An 18837-nucleotide genomic window follows, 5' to 3' on the forward strand; every position below is an offset into this window, starting at 1 on the left:
ATGATGACACTCAGGAGAACAGGTAGCTAAAGCTCAAAAGCCTTCCTGTCAGATCCAGGGTGAGATGGATTTTTAAGGTTATAGGGAGAAACAGGTATGCAGAAGCACTGATTGGATAGGCTCAATTGGAGGACCTTGGAGCATGGCCATGTATGGGAAGGGGTGTCAACACAGGACTTTCCTGGACATTGGACCTTCTGCTTCTGAAAGGGTTCCAATGTTCAAGATCTGGTTCTGTCCCAGTCCTTTGGTTGGAGGATAGGGAACAGGACTTTGGTTCTGGATGCAGCTGGAAGTCATATCACTCCCCTCTGTGCACGCCTTGGCTACATCACTTGTGGTTTTGGTCTGTTGTCTCTGAAAAGCAATTCATATCTTGTTAAACAGGATAAGACCATTTTGAGCTGGTACTATGGTTACAAAGTTAATTAATACTATCAATGTCCCAGAGGTTAGATTTCTATCCTAAACAATTTTAATTAATGTGCCTTGTACTATTAAACTTTCCTTGGAGATATCTTATTTATCTGACTATTTTTTGGCCTCACAGAGAATTGAGAATGTTGTGGAGAATAGTGAATGTTGTGGAGAATAGTGAATGTTGTGTTTTTAAAAAAATAATTTTCAGAGCCCCTGGGAAATTCTAAAGACAGAAATCACTATTCAAACAAATCATTGTATGTTAAATCAAACTACATTATCCATGGACTGTGATGATGGTAAGAAAAACCATAATTCTTATTTACTTTCAAATAACTTTATTGACTTATATTTTACATTCCGTAAAATTCATCCATTTTGAATTTACAGTTCAATGATCTTTAGCAAATTAACTGAGTTATGAAACCATTACCATAATCCAGTTTTAACATTTTTATCACCCCCAAAAGATCCTTCATTCAGTTACAGTTAATCCTTATTTCCATCCCCAGCCCCAGGAAACCACTGATCTACTTTATATCTTTACAGTTTTATTTTTTAAATATCTATACTAATAAAAGGGTAATATGCAAATTGGTCAAGACACCCTCATAGTAACAATGAACAACAGGCTGCATGGGGCCACAAGGCTGGCGGGGGGGGGGGGGGGGCAGTTGGGGGCAACCAGGCTGGCAGAGGGGGGCAATGGGGACAACCCGGTCAGCACGGGGGGCAATTAGGGGCAATCAGATTGGCAGGCAGAGGCTGTTAGGGGTGATCAGGCTGTCAGGGGGGGAGTTAGGGGTGATCAGGCAGGCAGGCAGGTGAGCAGTTAGGAGCTAGCGGTCCCAAATTGTGAGAGGGATGTCCGACGGCCAGTTTCAGCCTGATCCCAGGGAATGGGCCAAAACCAGCTGTTGAACATCTCCCAAGGGGTCCCGGGTTGGAGAGGGTGCAGGCTGGGCTGAGGGGACTCCCTCCCCCCCATGCACAAATTTCATGCACCAGGCCTCTAATTTTATATAAATGGAATAATTCAATATGTGATCTCTTGTGTCTAGCTTCTTTTCTTAACATAATGTTTTTGAGATTCATCTATATTGTAACATTTATTAGTATTTAACTCTTTTTTATTGCCAAATAGTTACCCTATTTTGTGTATCTATTCACCAGCTCATGAATATTCAGGTAGTTCCCCCACCCACTTTTTTTGGCTATTAAGAAGAACAACGCCAAAATAGACTCACCCTCCTTTTTTCAGAATATATCTTCTTTAAGATTAAAACATTTAGTGAATATCACAAATGTAGTGACATGGCAAATTCCAAACATCACAGACTCCAGAGCCAGGTAGCTATATATTCTAATTCTTACTATGCCACCTACTAGATAATTGACTTTGAATTAATCACTTAATCTCCTTGAGCTTTAATTTTCTTATTGTAAATTATATTATTTTATATAAGAATGATGTACATAAAGCAAAAGATTGTTTAGTACATAGTATGTGTGCACATTTATAATCTGAGGGGATTTAAAATTTAAAAAAACTTTTTTCAAATTCACATAAAATATTTCTAATCAAAGGGCTTTTCCTTCCACATTGCCATTCCACTTGCAACTCTCTCTCAACTTAATACCCTGTTTCCCCAAAAATAAAAGTGTCTTATATTAATTTTTTCTCCCAAAGTTGCTCTAGGTCTTATTTTCAGAGGATGTCTTATTTTCGGGGAAACACGGGTAGCAGTTCACAGGAAGCAGTTCACGGGAAACATGATTGGGCAGCCCACTTCTGAAAAATGACCAACTCCCTTTGTGTTGTGAACTCATGGGAGATTTCTTCAATGTTTATGAAGTTGGCCTTAAGAAAGCCAATGCTGCACTGTGGAAAACAGTGTGGAGTTTTCTCAAAAAATTAAAAATGGAATTGCCATTTGACCCAGTGATTCCATTTCTAGGAATATAACCTAAGAAGCCAGAAACACCAGTCAGAAATAATATATGCACCGATATGTTTATAGCAGAGCAATTCATAATAGATAAGATTTGGAAACAGCTAAACTGCCCATCAGCAAATGAGTGGATAAAAAACTGTGGTACATTTCACAATGGGACTACTATGCTATTTTTTTTTTTTTTTAAAGGAACTCTTACCATTTGCAACAACATGGATGGACCGGGAGAATTATGCTAAGCTAAATAAGCCAGTCAAAGAATAAATATCACATGACCTTACTCATATATATTGAATCTAATGAAGAAAATAAATTGATGAACAAAATACATTCAGAGACATAAAAGCATGGAACACACTGATGAATTTCAAAGGGAAGGTGGGGGTAAAGGGGTGGGTGGGGAATGATAAACAGAGGAACTTATATGCATATGCATAACCCATGGATACAGACAATAGTCTGGTGAAGGCCTGAGAAGGGTAGGTGCAGGGTGGAAGGGGTCAACGGGAGGATAAGGGGACATCTGTAATACTTTAAACAATAAAGATAAATTTAAAAAATAAAAACTTGATATTTGGTTTAAAAAAAAAACGTTAGAAAAGCAAAGAAAGCAGTGTTTGATCCTTCCTTTTGAACCACAGGAAGCTGAATCTAGGGGGCAGAATTGGTGTGTTTCTAGTACATTTACAAGAGCTTGTCTCTGATTGGTTCAGCAAACAAGTACAGAATCCTGCTTTCTGAGGCCGAATGTCCCACAGATCTAGGCTGCAGGACGTTACTTTGCTGAAGATACTTGGGCAGAATAAATGGAGAATCATCTTTTGCCAGCCTTGTTGTTAATCCTATGGCTTCATCTTGTCCGTAAGTCCTTGGGTTACTGAAGACATTCCTAACACTCTGGAGTGGTGAAGGGGAGGGAGGACGATGCAGACAGACACCCCTAGGTTTTATTTGAGACTATGTGAAGAAAATAAAAGCTCTATAAAGAGACCAGTTTCTAAGACTCACCTTGTCTTTCTTTCTGAACAGGAGTGAGCAGCGAACTGAATGTGGAACAGAGTCCTCAGTCACTGCATGTTCCGGAAGGAAAGAGCACCAACTTCACCTGCCGCTTCCCCACCAGCTCTTTCTATGCTTTACACTGGTACAGGTGGGAACCTGCAAAAAGCCCCACCATCCTGCTTGTAATTAGCGTAAATGGGGATGTAAAGAAAAAAGGTCGAGTTACAATTACTCTTAATACTACAGAGGGTTACAGCTACTTGTACATCAAAGGATCCCAGCCCGAAGACACAGCCACATACCTCTGTGCATTTGGCACAGTGCTTTTAAGGCACCTGCAGCCCATACTCAAACCTGGGTCTGGTGCTACTCGGGTCCCAGTGTTGATGAAGAGCCCTGTGTGGGATGAAAAAGGCAAATTCAATGGATTGCAGTATTTTCAATAATCAGGGGAAGTGCAAGCACAGGTAAACAAACATTCTAATCATTATAGCTCCTTCAAGTAATTGGACTGTTACTAAACACTACCAACCTTAGCCCCCTTCCCCCAATATATTAGCTATACCATTGAGATGAATCATTTGCCTTCACTTTTGGCATGATTCCAAATGAATTAAATGGTTTAACAACCTATCTAAAACAATCTGGTTAAACTAGTGTGATATTTACCCCACATTACTGCTACTTTCTAAAAGCTAGTCCTTCTGTTATGTTTCTTCACATGCATAAATGGAACTCTCTTATCAAACACCCAACATGGAAACCTACATGTTTCATACCAGAATAGGCAATGCCGCCTCGTTTAATTCATTGGGGATTTTAGTTTAGGTTACTTCAACCTTCTCCCTACATGAGCATCTGTATGTCATTTCTTCTTACATAAGGGTAATTACAATAAAAAAAAAAAAAAAGCTCCTGTGATACTGAAAAAAGCATTGATAGGCGAAGTTCACTACTAAATTTGATCTATCCTCCAGTTGGTACTGTGATTGTGCCACTGAATAGGTAATTGAACTGTATCGCCTAAGTTTCTTTGTTTATAATTTCCAGGTATAGAAGGCAGGTCAAGTCTCTGGTGCTGTACTCATTTTGTAGGTTTCCAAACCATCTATGAGCAAAATACCCCGCTGGTTCTGTAGCTTCTAATTCTGGAGCCTTCCTGCGTTTTATCAACATGATTTAACTACTTTCTGGGCCTCTTCATCTAATAGTTTGAGTTTCAGTTTCCTCTGACCCCTACATTAATAACTACTTACCCATCTCATGTCATCTCTCTCTATCTCTCTTTCTTTCTCTCTCCTTAGAAATCTCATTATGGCCATCACATATTGAGAAAAAAATAATGCATATTTCAAAAAACAAATTGTAGGGCCCCTCATTTATTGTAGGGCCCCTCATTTAAGAGACATACACATGGAAATTTTTTAAATTAAAAATTCATTCACAAGGTGATATTGAATCTGCTTGATTGTCAGACTGGGGATGATTAAATCTATATTACTTGAATGTGTGTAGAATTGGGAGAGTATAGCACAGGCCTGAGTGAGGAGAGCCTATGGTTCACTGTACACCAGAGTTATTGAAGTGAAACAGAACAAAAGAAGAGCCATTATTGTTCCTGCTGCTGATCAACTTCCCAAATCAGTCCCATCATTATTGGAATAAAGATCAACAGAAGGATTTCTAATTGTTAGGTTTAATCAAGCAATTAAATAGAATCCCCTCCCCAAGAAATGACTTTTCAGGCCATTTCACTATGGACATTCTCGTTTGCTGAGACCACATTCCATTATCTCTCCCCTCCAGAGCTGCACAGAGAATTCTCTAGCCAGGAAAAGCCCACCAAAAGTCCTTTAAAAACTACTGACTCCAGTCACTGGGTACTGGAGTTATCTAGGGCTCAGCCACCTGGTGTGTGAATGATCAAATAAATTCATAATCCCTCACCATTGTGCCTCATGTGTTTGTCTTTAGGTGACCTAACACTAATCTATATATATAAAGTGCCAGGGTCTGTCACGTCCAAAATAACCAGAGGGATGGCTGAACGGGCTGTGCATGCAGTAGGCTCTGGTGGGCGGGGACTGGCAAGTGGGCTGAACTGCTGTCATGGGTCCTGGCCCATGGTGGAAGTCAGTCCTGGGTCCTGAAGCATGGTGGGGTCGGGGGAGTCTTGTGAAGCAGTTGAAGGGCCGCAAGCATCATGGAGTATCCTGGGGTGAGGAGCTTCATGTATTGGGCCTAGGGACCCAAACTGCACATGATTTTGTGCATGTTGGTCCTCTAGTATTTTCAGTATGATCTTATTACTGGCTAACTGAATAGGTAGAAACAAAAGGCACAGGGAAAATAAGTTGATCTGAAATTTAAAATAATTTGTTAATTTTTTTATTGTAAATTACATGCATGCCCTTGTAAATGGCCCCTTATTTCTTTTTTTAGGATTTAGTCAGATGGAATGAGAAAAATGAACAAAAGATAAAAATCACAGTAAAAAAGAAAAACTTACATCTCCCTGCTTATGGTAGGGCCCAACATGAGTAATCAATCACCACCTGCTGTCATTGAAGGCCCATGGCTCTCATTGCATCTAAGGATTGCCACCACATCTTTCATGCCAGAACAGGACTTTAAGACCATATTTCAAAAGAAATATATATATTTATTGATTTCAGAGAGGAATGGAGAGGGAGAGAGAGATAGAAACACCAATGATGAGAGAGCATCATTAATCAGCTGCCTTCTGCAAATCCCGTACTGGGGATTGAGCCCACAACTTGGACATGTGCCCTGCCCTGGAATTGAACCATGACCTCATGGTTCAGAGGTCAACACCTAACCACTGAGCCATGCTGGCTGGTCCTGCACAGTTCTTGAGGATGATAGAGTTCATGCCCTTAAGTTACATGTTGTCACTCTTATTATCCATGGTTTGGAGAGACTAGAAAAACCAGCTCCCTGCTCACCACAGCCACGCAGACAGCCTGTCCCCAAACCTTGCTGTGGGACTCCAGAAGCAGCTCCCCCCTGTTTCTCTTTGGAATAGAAGTCAAAGCAAGCTGAAATCACAATGTCTATGAAGAAATTAAAATCTTAATTTTAAAAAATATCTAGGCTCAAATAGTTTATATTGGAGAAGTCTACCAAAGATTTGAAGAGCTCACTTGAATTCTATACAATTTCTTCCAGAAAACAGAAAATAAAGAAAAAGAATTTCTAACTCAGTTTATGAAGTTAGCATTACCTTGATAGCAAAAGCAAAGACCATACAAAAAGGAGAGGGGGTGGGGGTACTACAGAGAAATTTCCCTCATGAATAGGGACACAACTTTCTTAACAAAATATTAGCAAGTAGAATTCATTAATACAGGAGTGAACAAAAGTAGATTTATAGTTGTGAGTATGAGAAACACAACATTTATTCTTTTAGTATTAAATATGTTATTTTCCATATTAACAACTATAAACCTACTTTTGCTTACCTCTGTATAATAAAAGAAACATTTTTTTTCATGGATGCAAGACTGCTTCAATATTTGAAGATCAACTGATGGAACCCATCATATTAATAAGCTAAAGAAGAAAAATCACATGTCCATACGGAAAAAGAGCTTTTGCTATTTTCCACTTATAGTTAATGAAGCCAAATTAATATTTTATATACCTACTCAGTGGTGTGATGTTGTAGGCCATAGCCTGTGCATTTTGGCCTAGTACACACTCCAAGCAATCAATCCCCTTTGTTGGCCATTCCAACTATGCCAAATGGATAGACTTTACCTTTCATATTCCTTTCCTCCATGATCTCAATTATTTTTTGGTATTCAGTCTGTGTTGGATTAACACTCCTCAAAGGATTAATGACTTTATCAGAGTACATGGTAGGATCAGCTTCTTCAGTAATTCCATTCACTGGGGGTGTTTTGTTGACTTGTTTTGCACTGACTTTGCTGCCTTTGCCTTTGGTCAGCCTATACTCCATCATGTCTCCCAGTTCCAGGCTATTGACATTACTAGAGAACTCACTGTAATGGAAAAAAGATTTTCTTATAGTGATTCGCTTTTTCAATAAATTCATAATTATACTTCAGAGTTGCTACACAGCTAACAAGCCTTTCAGCCTTATTTCCTATTTGAGGAGAAGTAGATCAGTGGCTTGAAAGTAATAGTCAATTTTATTCCACAATCATCATAAAAAACATCCTTAGCCTCTCTCTCTCTCTCTCTCTCTCTCTCTCTCTCTCTCTCTCTCTCTCTCTCTCTCTCTCTCTCTCTCTCTCTCTCTCTCTCTTTCTCTCTCTCTCTCTCTTGCCTTTATTTGAGTTAGTGGTTTTAGGATTTTAAAAAAGTTACTTCTTTTTTTACAGTGCCCAGAAAACTATCTGAATAGAAGTGGAATAAAACTGTGCCCTTGGAATACTTTTTAATCCTAACAGCATGATTTCTTAGGGCAGAGAGCGTATTAGGAAGTATAGTAAACTCGACTTCCTCTGCAATATGCATCTAGTTCCCATAAAGAATTTCACTACAGGGGAAGAACATAGGAGTATTTGGTGAGAATCCATACATTTGATGAAACTAAAAATATTCCTGTATGATAGCAATTACACACATTTTTCTGGCTTCATCAGTGAACCAAGATGTACTTGATAGAAGTTCTAGGTTGGTTGTTCATTCTAATTTGTCACTTACATCTGTTGAAATATTAAGCTTAGCATGGTCACCTTCCAACAGGGTCACTTTGGATTTTGTATCTTTGTCTACAAAGGGAAGGTCTTTAGGAATCACAAGGTCAACTTCGATGTGTCCTGTCAACGGGTCATTCTGTTTTTTCTCTGAGTGCTTTTGGGACAACATTGGTTACAGTTCCTTCAAAATGTTCAATGCCAGTATCTTCAAAAATGACTGTTCCTTGAGGCAATAGTCTGATGTCTATTTCAACTTCTTTACCATCACTGTCCTTGTTATGAGTTCCACATCATCTCCAAGTTTTAAGGCTGCTAAATCACCCTTAAATTCATTTTAGTGAAAGAGTATTTCTTTTATAACATCACCTCTTTCATTGAAGACATGAAACAAACTACTCCCTGACTGCTGGCTTGTTTGGTTTTCAACAGCATGTTTTGAGCAGAGCATCAGTGTGTTTATTGTGATCAATTATAAAGTTTATTTTAACTCCAGTTTCCAGCTGAACATTTTCTTCCACTCTTCCGGACCATAAGTCAGATGAAACATTTCTTGTCCATTCATTCATTCTTCAGGAAGGATTTCTGCTTTTATCTTCACCAGTTTAACAGCAATGGGTTTCTGCAGGTCAGATGATACTTCAAATTCAACATTATCTCCTACTTTTAAGTCCTGTGGGTTTCCATTATACTATGAAAAGTGGTAGAAAAGTGGAGCTTGACATTCTGGAGACTGAATAGACCCGTTAGAGATTATCCATTTTTCAATAACCCCACTTTCACACAGTGCTGCTGAAGTATCATTGGGGTACCAATTGTGTCCATTGTTGTGGAGATTTGGATCAAAGCTCATGTCTCAGTGATAATCAAATATTGCACTTTCAGTAATAATTACTGATTTTTTTCCAACACATTTCAAAGGATGAAAGTTGCTAGTATTAAAAATATGTGAGAAAAAATGACTAAAAGCTAATAAAGAATACAACTGCTGTTGCAATGGGCAATCTCACAGTACAGCACTGAAAAGAACAAAGATGACTGATCAGCAGTAGTGCTGGGAAGTGCTCGTTGAAAGCTTTTGAGTAGGTAGACTTCTTATTTCAGATCAAGTGTTGTGTACTCTTCTTTGGTCTTGTTGGTTGTTTCAAAGTTTGTCCCTTGCTTGGTCTAAACTTGAAGCAGTAGTTTCAGGTGGTATAGTCTATTCTATCAATATTACACTTCAGAGCCCCCTCTCCAGCAATGCCAGAAGCAGCACGCCTAGCACATGGAGTTTACTTTGTTCTTTATATTTCATGTATAAGTGAGATCATGCGGAATTTTTCTTTCTCTGTTTGATTTAGCATTATCCCCTCTAGGCCAATCCATATTGTTGCAAATGCCAAGATTTCCTTTCTTTTAATGGCTGAGTAATATTCCATTGCCTATATGTACCACTGCTTTATCCATTTGTCTATCAATAGACACTTAGGCTGCCTCCATATCTTGGCTATGGTAAATCATGCTGCAATGAACATAGTGATGCATATGTCTTCTTGAATCAGTGTTCAGGGTTTCTTTGGATAACACTCAGAAGTGGAATTTCTGGGTCTTTCTTTGTTTCATATTATGGGCTTTTATAAAAGTTTATTTTGCCTGATGTAAGTACTACTGCCCTTAATTTCAATTTCATTTGTTCTTATAGTTTCAGCAATAGCATGCTATTGATGTGTGTGTGTGTGTGTGTGTGTGTGTGTGTGTGTGAGAGAGAGAGAGAGAGAGAGAGAGAGAGAGAGAGAATAAGAGAGAGGTGAAGAGAGAGGTAAAGAGAGACCTGGTACAGAATAGGCTCCCAATAATATTTGTTAAATGAATGAAGTATAATGTATAATTACTAGGACATTTATTCCCATGTCTTTATAGTCTGATATTCCCCACCCCATGTTTGATAAATTTGTTGTCTATTGAATTTTTCCCACAACTCTAACACTATATTTGTCCTGTTGAAGCCTTTTGTTCAAAATGGTTTTCACAATATTGAAAGATTATATTTAGAATAATTTAAGGAGCTGCTCAGCATAACTTCTCTCACTAAATTCATAAATAATGATTCAGCTACAAATTTAGAAAATAAGTAATTCTTGAGTGTCTAATCTGTACCAACCTTCTTGTAAACATTGAAGAATATGGGCTTTTGAAGATTAGAGAGGAAAAGAAAATTGAAGAGAAGCCAACAACTGAGAATCATAATGGAAATATCACTGAAATAAAGCAATAGTATAATTAAAATTTGGGGGGAGTGTTATAGGGTCAGAAAATAATAATGAGTACAGAGGTATTACAGCAAAGATTTTCAACTTCAAATGTGAGGAAAGAATCTTTCAAAAGATTGCTGGCCAACTTTTGGCCTGGTTTTTGTTATGCAGTTCATTTGTTCAGTCACAAGAGGGGGTTGGTTCATCTGCAAAAAACATTTCTTTCTGGGAGAAGGGCAGATATTTATGTTTTCTGACATTTTACAGGGGAAAAAAGACATGCTTTCTTCCTTTTCAGACAACTTGTACTTTATAATCTCTTATTGAGTATGTGTGGTCAAAGATTTAAGGGCCCTTAGACCAATATTCCTAGTCCTATACAATGTACCTCCATAAATAACTTTCTCTCCATTTCCCCTCCTTGATAATTTCTTATTTTCCCTATTCTTTATATCTGTTTTTCTTTTATCCGCTAACCTTCTACAATCTACCTCCTCCACCATTTTTGCTTGTTCTATTTTCTTTTCTTTCTGCCGCACCATCCCTGGTACACAGCACTCATAACCTGCCATAGAGAAGATGAGTACTAAGGATATTTCTTCAAGGAGAATGAGGATAAACACAATTCATGTAATCAGTTACTATACCAAGAAGAGATGCAATAAAAAGTGTCTACCTAGACAATAGTATAATAGATATCATGATTCCAGGAAACTCTATAGGAAACCTGAGTTACAAAAGGTTTAGCTTTTAGCTTCAACACTGTTAATTTTTCCAGTCCCCTGGAGCACATCACTGACTTCTTTTGAATCTCACATGCATTTTCTGGTATGTGAATAGAAATTTCATCTTCTTACAGCACAGAGCTCAGTACAATTTTCTGGGATTAAAGGATACTTTGTTCAAGCTCCTTGGAGCATCAGCCAATTTCTTTGGTACATTGAAGAAGAAATTATGGAAGAAAGGTCCTGGATAGATACATCCTTATGATTTATTTTTCGTATCTAGAGTCAAACGTTAAACCTCACAAATAATATTAGTGGGCATCCTGTGAGTTGGGGATATATGATTGACATTCTCTCCTTCTTCTTGGGGACATAGATAAAACAGGGGAGGTAGACTAGAGAAGGAACTGCTCTATCATTGGCTGACAAGAATGTGGCAACAACACAGTGGTGGCTGCAGTTGTAGCTGTTGCTTCTGTTCTCTGGAATCTCTTTAAGACTAAGCTCAGACACAAAGACTGAACTCTGGGCTCATGATCTCAGTCTTCTCTTTAAGAATGAGGCTGTTGACTGGAGTAACTGTGTTTCTGACCTTGGGTAAGTGTTCTATGATTACCAAAAGGACCTTGAAGGGTTATTTGCTCTCTAGTTCTCTCTCATGCTAGAGTTGGAGTTGAGAAGTGATCTATGCATTTGTCTAGGGAGAACAAACTTCTAGATGACAGATTAAATCATAACCACGATCCCAGAAGAACCCTTAGCAGTATCCAGATTGTAAGAAATTTCTGGGTTTATTGATCCAAGGACCCACGGAATAGAATCTATGAAGTCTCTGATTTTTGGCATGTACCTTTGGTCTCCATAACAAGCACTAATAATAATTTTTTTGCATTCTAGAAGGACATAAATAAAAACACTGTAGAATGGAGTAGAGCCAAAGAGTCATGGGAGTGTTGTATCCTTGATCTATAGATGCTAATTTGAATTTCTTAAACCTTTAGGGACTGTGATTGATGCTAAGATCACCCAGCCCAACTCCATGGATTATGCTGAAGGAAAAGATGTGAATCTACCTTGTAACCATTCTACCATCGGTGGAAATGACTATATACATTGGTATCGGCAAAATCCCAATCAAAGGCCACAGTATATAATTCATGGCTTACGAAAGAATGTGACTAACGACATGGCCTCTCTCATCATCACAGAAGACAGAAAATCCAGTACCTTGATCCTGCCCCGGGTTACCTTGAGGGACTCTGCTGTGTACTACTGTGCTCTGAGAGACACAGTAGGACAGATGGGGCTGCACCTGTGCAATATCTCCCTAGCAAAAGAATGTGGGGGAGGCAGCAGCTATTCTGAGCAAATCTAGAGCCATTTAGGAGAGTCAGAGAGCAATATGAAAGGAGGAAAATGAAGGGGAGGAAATAGGAGAACATGAATAAGGAAAACAAGAAAGACAGGGAAAAAAGAGGACCAGAAATGAGCACCTAATTTGTTGATGTGGCTGAGAAGTATGAGGCAGCTAAAGATTAACTGGTTAACGTAGCACTAAAAATAAAGAGGCATTGAAAATTTGTCATGGCTCCTCTGAATGTCAATCAAATGTTGGCTTCATGCGGAAACTGTAAGGTCAGGCCTGTTTCTAACTGCCCTGGAAATGGCCAAGAGATTGCAATCTCAACCTTATGTTTGCATTTCCCCAGGCCAATTTGCCAATTTCCCCAGGCCAATTTCCCCAGGCCACCTGGGTGTGGTTTCTGCCTATAAAAGCTTGTAACTAACCTCTGTTCAGGGCTCTCAAGCGGCAGTCTTTTTCTGGACTGCTGCTTGTGGGTCCCTGCGCAGCGCTTGGAATAAACCTCCTGCTCTTTGCATCAAGACTCGGGCTCTGCGTTTGATTTGGGGTCGCCGCTCATCCTTTGGACCGGGGGTCTTTCAGGCCTTACATTCTGGGGGCTCGTCCGGGATCGAGCGGCCCCCCCCTCAAGCCCAGAACCGATCTTGGAGGTAAGAAGGGGTACCCCGAAGTTGTCTGTCTTTGTCTTGTGTTCTGTTATCTGATCTGGTTCTGTGTGCGCACTTCTGTAATCTGATCTGGTTCTGAGTTCGCAGCCGTTCGGCAACTCGTGAGGGTGGCCGAACAGTGGTCGGTAGACGTGTCGGAGGGCCACAGGCTGCAACCCTGGGGGACGCCCCAAGGGTGCAGGAGAGCCAGGGGCGCCTGGCGGTCTCCTATCAGGTGTCGGGTTCAAGTCCCGGCAATCAGGTGTCGGGTTCGAGTCCCGGCAATCAGGTGTCGGGTTCGAGTCCCGACAATCAGGTGTCGGGTTCGAGTCCCGGCGAAGATCGGATAGGTTTGGTTACTGAGACAGTGAGGCAGCCGCGACCGTCTGCCCCAATCGTGTGTTTGTGGAAGAGATTCAAGTGGAGACTCCTTGGCTCTGTCTGGGTTTGGAGTCTGGAGATTCCCTGGTTCTGGTCTGAGTGAGTGTTTTGTGAGTGTTGAGAGAGTGCGGCCGCAATCGAGTGTGTGGGAATTGGTAAAAGTGCAGTGTTTTTGTTTTTACTCTTTTGGATTTGTTTTGGAATTATTTGTTGCCTAACAAATTGGGAAGAAAGAGAAAAATGGGGCAAGGAAACTCAAAGGAGAGTCACCTAAGTCCCCTTGAATGCATGGTTAAAAATTTTCCGGACTTCAAAAAAACGAGGTGAAGGCTATGGTGTTTCGGTAGATGCCTTCACTCTCCGGAGACTGTGAATTGGAGTGGCCGACATTTGGGGTTGATTGGCCTTCAACAGGGACCCTAGACATGGGGCCCTACACGGGAGTCCGGCGGATAGTCTATAGGAGCCCTGGGCATCCGGACCAAATTCCATACACTGATATCTGGATTGATGTTCTTTTTGATAACCCCAAATGATTGAAGGAGTGTGGTTGTCTCCTTGACAAAGGAAAATTGGGAAAGAGACCTCCCAGGTCCATCTTACTCGCCCGGCCACAGGCGAGCAGAGAGAAAGAAAGAAACCTTTAATTTGTTTAAAGCTGAGTGCTCTGGTGGCAGCACCGCCTTCGTCACCTGGGACCCGTTTGCTCCCTGCCTCCATTCACCTCCAGGAGTTGAGTAGCTGGAGGCAGCAGATAAATTAAAAACTGGTTTCCCAAGTCATTGTAAGCAGCTCTTGAAATTCCCCGCCATGAGGCGGAAACTAGATGGTAATGGTAACAAGTTTATGTGAATGGTGGTGAATGGCCCTGAATGGCCAGGAGTCTTTAGGTAAAGAATGTGTTCATTTGCATTTGAATGCTGCTCCAGCAGCCCACAATGGTTAGTCTTTGTCATTGGTATCAGCTAAGCAGAGTCATATAGCTACTTAAGTATGAATTGTGATTGAGAAATGTAATGTTGCTTGCCAGCTTTAAAGGTTCAAAGTATAAATTGAATTAGGAAAAGTTAATTGCAGTAACTAAATGCCTAGAATATGGCAGGCTAAATTGTATTACATGTGATAAGAATAAGCAGTAATGATCAAAGATCTCAAGGATTGGTTTATTCTCATTTGTCAGATGAAGAATCTATATGATGCTTGAGCCCTATCCAGGTTGTTTCATACAGACCTAAGTAAATTTGTTGGGAATTTATAGTGTGCCTCTTGTGAAGAAGTAGGCCAAGTCATATATTTTTCTCTTAATGTAGAAAAAGTGATAGCCATATTAATTTGTTTTGTTTTGCTTTTCTCATATGCCATTGTTATCATTTCTAATTGCATTGTAAGCTTGAATTTGGGCTTGTACCTGCATCTTGTATTTTGTTTAAACTTTGGGAATAATTTTTGGTTTCAGTCATGTGTGACTACTTTATAGATTTAAGTAGACTTCAATAATTTATTTAGAATTGTGTTAAAACAATGTGAAACTGCTTGGACACTTTTCACCGTGTTCTATTAGGGGATTTAAAGGCACAGTTAAAATTCTCCTGTGCCCCTTTTCAGTCTTATCAGAATCTGAGATCTTTATCTGTAGGAAGAATGTGGCAGTTTAAAATTCAAGCGGCTATTGGGAACACAGTGCTAGACCTGCTCTCTCTTCCCTCTGCCTTTCCTAAATATTCTAAAATAATGGTTATAGATTTTTGAAGGACATAGGAAGAAGGTTTAAGAGCTAATGTAAAATAGTGAAAGTTTTTATAAAAGTTGTACATGTGATGAGAAGGTAGGGAGCGACTGACAGTCTATCTCCAGATTCTAGTGGCCGGCCTCAGAGGAGCCGCGCGTCGGCCCACCAATTTGGCTAAGGTAAGGGATGTCCTTCAGGGACCCACGGAGCCTCCCTCGGTCTTTCTTGAGCGACTAATGGAAGCATTCAGGCGGTACCCTGCGACCGAGGGGCAGCGGGCTTCGGTGGCTATGGCCTTTATTGGCCAATCTGCTTTATACTTTGCAGGACTTAGTTAAGGAGGCAGAGAAGGTGTAGACAGGAGAAGAATCTCACGCGCATCTTGGCAGCAGTGGTAGGTGATAAGGGAGAGGTAAGGGTAGAACCTGGGCGATCGCCTCCCACTCGACCGAGATCAATGTGCCTACTGTAAAGAAAAAGGACACTGGAAGAGAGAATGCCCAAGAAGGCAGAGGAAGGAGAAGGAAGCCAAGACCATTTTGGCCTTTCATGAGGACAGTGACTGAGGGGGACGGGGCTCGGAACCCCTCCCTGAGCCCAGGGTAACCATCCAAGTGGAGGGGAAACCAGTAGAATTTCTGGTGGACACAGGAGCACAATAAAAGCTCCCTTGGGGCCGATATCTAAGAAAACTTCTTGGGTCATTGGGGCCACCGGTAATGAGCAATACCCGTGGATGACTAACCGGACTGTAGATCTTGGGACTGGGACGGTCACCCACTCTTTCCTTGTGACCAAAGTCTCTTGTTGGACGAGGGGAGAGTCCAATTCGGGGCCCCCGTGACATTGAATCCTGCCTCTCTGCTACCAGAAGCAGACTTGGAAAAGAGAGAGATTCTGCATTCCTGTCAGAAGATATTGGCTGAAGAAACGGGGGCCAGGCGGGATCTCAGAGACACACCCCTACCCGGGTCCCCCCTCACTTGGTTCACAGATGGCAGCAGCTACCTCTCGGACAGGAAGAGGAGGGCAGGAACCTCGGTAGTCAGCTCGGATGAGGTAATCTGGTCTAGCAGTCTGCCAGAAGGCACCTCAGCACAGAAGGCAGAACACAAGCCCTCAGGTTGGCTGAAGAGTCAACATCTACACTGACAGCAGAGGCCATACATGCCCCCAAAGAAGTTGCCCAGGGCACCAAAAGGGGACGTCTGAGGTGGCGGAAGGGAACAGGAAGGCAGATGTTGAAGCAAAACAGGCTGCCTTGGGACTAAACATCCTGCCGCTAGCAAAAGTCTCTTTGGACCCTCCTAGGTCCTTCTCTTACTCCCCAGAAGAGGAGGGGGAGATGGCCAGAAAGCCTGGCAAATACGTCAAGGATAAGTACGGGGTCTGAAAGGATAAGGCAGGTGAGAAGATAATCGTCCCTGAAGAAATGGCAACACCGCCTCACCCATCTGGGTCCAAAATCCGAAAGCTCACCTCCCTAGCCGAGAGAACTGTCGCTAGCTGCAAGGCATGAAATTCCCACCCCTCGAAAGGGAAAGGGGAAATAGGCCGGGCAGCTATTGGGAAGTTGACTTTACGGAAGGAAGTCAAGCCGGCCCGGTAGTCTTTAGCGAAACGGCAACCACAGTAGCCAAGATTGAAGACATCTTTCCCCGGTTTGGAGTTCCAGAGGTAATTGGTTCAGATAATGGGCTGGCATTCATCGCCCAGGTAAGTCAGGGAATTGCCAAGGTGCTGGGGATTAATTGAAAATTGCATTGTTCATGTAGACCCCAAAGTTCAGGACAGGTAGAAAGGATGAATAGAACGTTAAAAGAGGCTATGACTAAATTATCCTTAGAAACTGGCGTGACAGACTGGACAGTCCTCCTTCCCTTTGCCCTATTCCGTGCCCGGAATACGCCCGGGCCCCTGGGAGTAACCCCTTTTGAAATCCTTTTCGGGGCCCCACCACCACTCACTGCTGACCCGTGGACAGAAACTCACGCCCCTCAATCCCTGCTCGCTAGGTTGAAGGCGTTGGAGACGGTCCAAAAGGACGTGTGGGTCCCTTTGGCTGACCACACCAGTTCCAGGTTGGGGACTTTGTCTACGTTCATCGTCAACTGGACAGCCAACTTGGAACCCCGGTGGAAGGGACACCCACCGCCATCAAGGTAGACGGCATCGCCTCCTGGATCCATGCCTCTCATGCCAAACCTGCACCACCGCCTGACGATGGATGGACTGTGGAGACTGCTTATAGACACTCTTTGGGGATGGTGGCTGCCACTGACTCCTACTCGCGGCGGGTCTTGATGATGCCCCGCCCAATCAGTTCCCCTTTTATGGGAGAACAAGGAGTGAGGCCCGGCGGTGTGGAGGGGCTGAGGTTTTCTTTTGTAAGAGCTGGTTTCAATAACCCTAGCTGTCTTGCTGGGGCTAGGGGTAACCGCCGGGGTGGGGACTGGGACAGCAGCTTTAATCCAAACCCCACAGTATAGAAGGGCTCAGAGTGGCAATACGAGCCATTGAACAGTCCATCACTATCCCTGACCTCGCTGTCTGAGGTAGTAAGGACGGTGGCCTGTGTGCAGCTTTGAAAGAGGAGTGTTGTTTTTATAGATCATTCAGGCATGGTGAAGGACTCTATGGCCAAACTGAGAGAGAGACTAGACAGGAGGCAAAGAGATAGAGAAGCTCAACAGGGGTGGTTTGAAAATTGGTTTAATCGTTCCCCGTGGCTCACCACCCTAATCTCCACCTCATGGGGCCTTTGATTACTTCTAACCCTCGGGCCCTGTATCGCAACTGGGCAAGGGGAAACAGAATATGAGTTCCAGGGTTGAAACTCAGTCCTGAGAAGAGGAGGGAATGTAAGGTCAGGCCTGTTTCTAACTGCCCTGGAAATGGCCAAGAGATTGCAATCTCAACCTTATGTTTGCATTTCCCCAGGCCAATTTGCCAATTTCCCCAGGCCAATTTCCCCAGGCCACCTGGGTGTGGTTTCTGCCTATAAAAGCTTGTAACTAACCTCTGTTCAGGGCTCTCAAGCGGCAGTCTTTTTCTGGACTGCTGCTTGTGGGTCCCTGCGCAGCGCTTGGAATAAACCTCCTGCTCTTTGCATCAAGACTCGGGCTCTGCGTTTGATTTGGGGTCGCCGCTCATCCTTTGGACCGGGGGTCTTTCAGGCCTTACAAAACCAGTTTGGCTCAGTGGATAGAGCGTCGGCCTGCAGACTGGAAGGTCCCAGGTTCGATTCTGGTCAAGGGCATGTACATTGGTTGCGGGCACATCCCCGGTAGGGGGTGTGCAAGAGGCAGCTGGTCGATGTTTCTCTCTCATCGACGTTTTTAGCTTTCTATCCCTCTCCCTTCCTCTCTGTGGAAAATCAATAAAATATATATTAAAATAAATAAATAATTAATTAATTAAAATGTTGGCTTCAGTATTTTAGCATAAAAAATAGGAGGAAAATAAAAATAATTCTACTTGTCTTAAATGTGTCTTTTATTTGGATGCAGAGGTAAGTTCAAGTTTGGAAATGAATGCTACTATAGTTGTTCTGCTTATCAGAAACAAATTATTCTTTCTCTGAGAGAAATCTGAAATGTTATTTTAGTTGTTGCTAGTCTAGAACATATATATTTGTGATAAGAATGTTCTTTTGAAAAGAAGCAACAATTAAATTAATATTAATTATTTTTAAAT

The 18837-nt window shown here is 41.8% G+C and overlaps 1 pseudogene and 2 gene segments (V, D, J or C); 2 read left to right on the forward strand and 1 right to left on the reverse strand.

Annotated features, from left to right (window-relative positions):
• The first annotated feature begins 3120 nt into the window (after positions 1 to 3120).
• On the forward strand, positions 3121 to 3823 carry LOC123652748. The segment is given in 2 exon segments: positions 3121 to 3236; positions 3405 to 3823. Coding segments are annotated over 2 exon segments (474 nt in total).
• A 3119-nt stretch (positions 3824 to 6942) lies between these two features.
• On the reverse strand, positions 6943 to 8915 carry LOC118714377 (annotated as a pseudogene).
• A 2584-nt stretch (positions 8916 to 11499) lies between these two features.
• LOC118724781 lies at positions 11500 to 12605 on the forward strand. The segment is given in 2 exon segments: positions 11500 to 11618; positions 12023 to 12605. Coding segments are annotated over 2 exon segments (438 nt in total).
• The last annotated feature ends 6232 nt before the right edge of the window (positions 12606 to 18837 follow it).

The sequence above is a fragment of the Pipistrellus kuhlii genome, unplaced genomic scaffold (genome assembly GCF_014108245.1).
Source record: "Pipistrellus kuhlii isolate mPipKuh1 unplaced genomic scaffold, mPipKuh1.p scaffold_m20_p_1, whole genome shotgun sequence".
In the NCBI taxonomy this organism is placed as follows: domain Eukaryota; kingdom Metazoa; phylum Chordata; class Mammalia; order Chiroptera; family Vespertilionidae; genus Pipistrellus; species Pipistrellus kuhlii.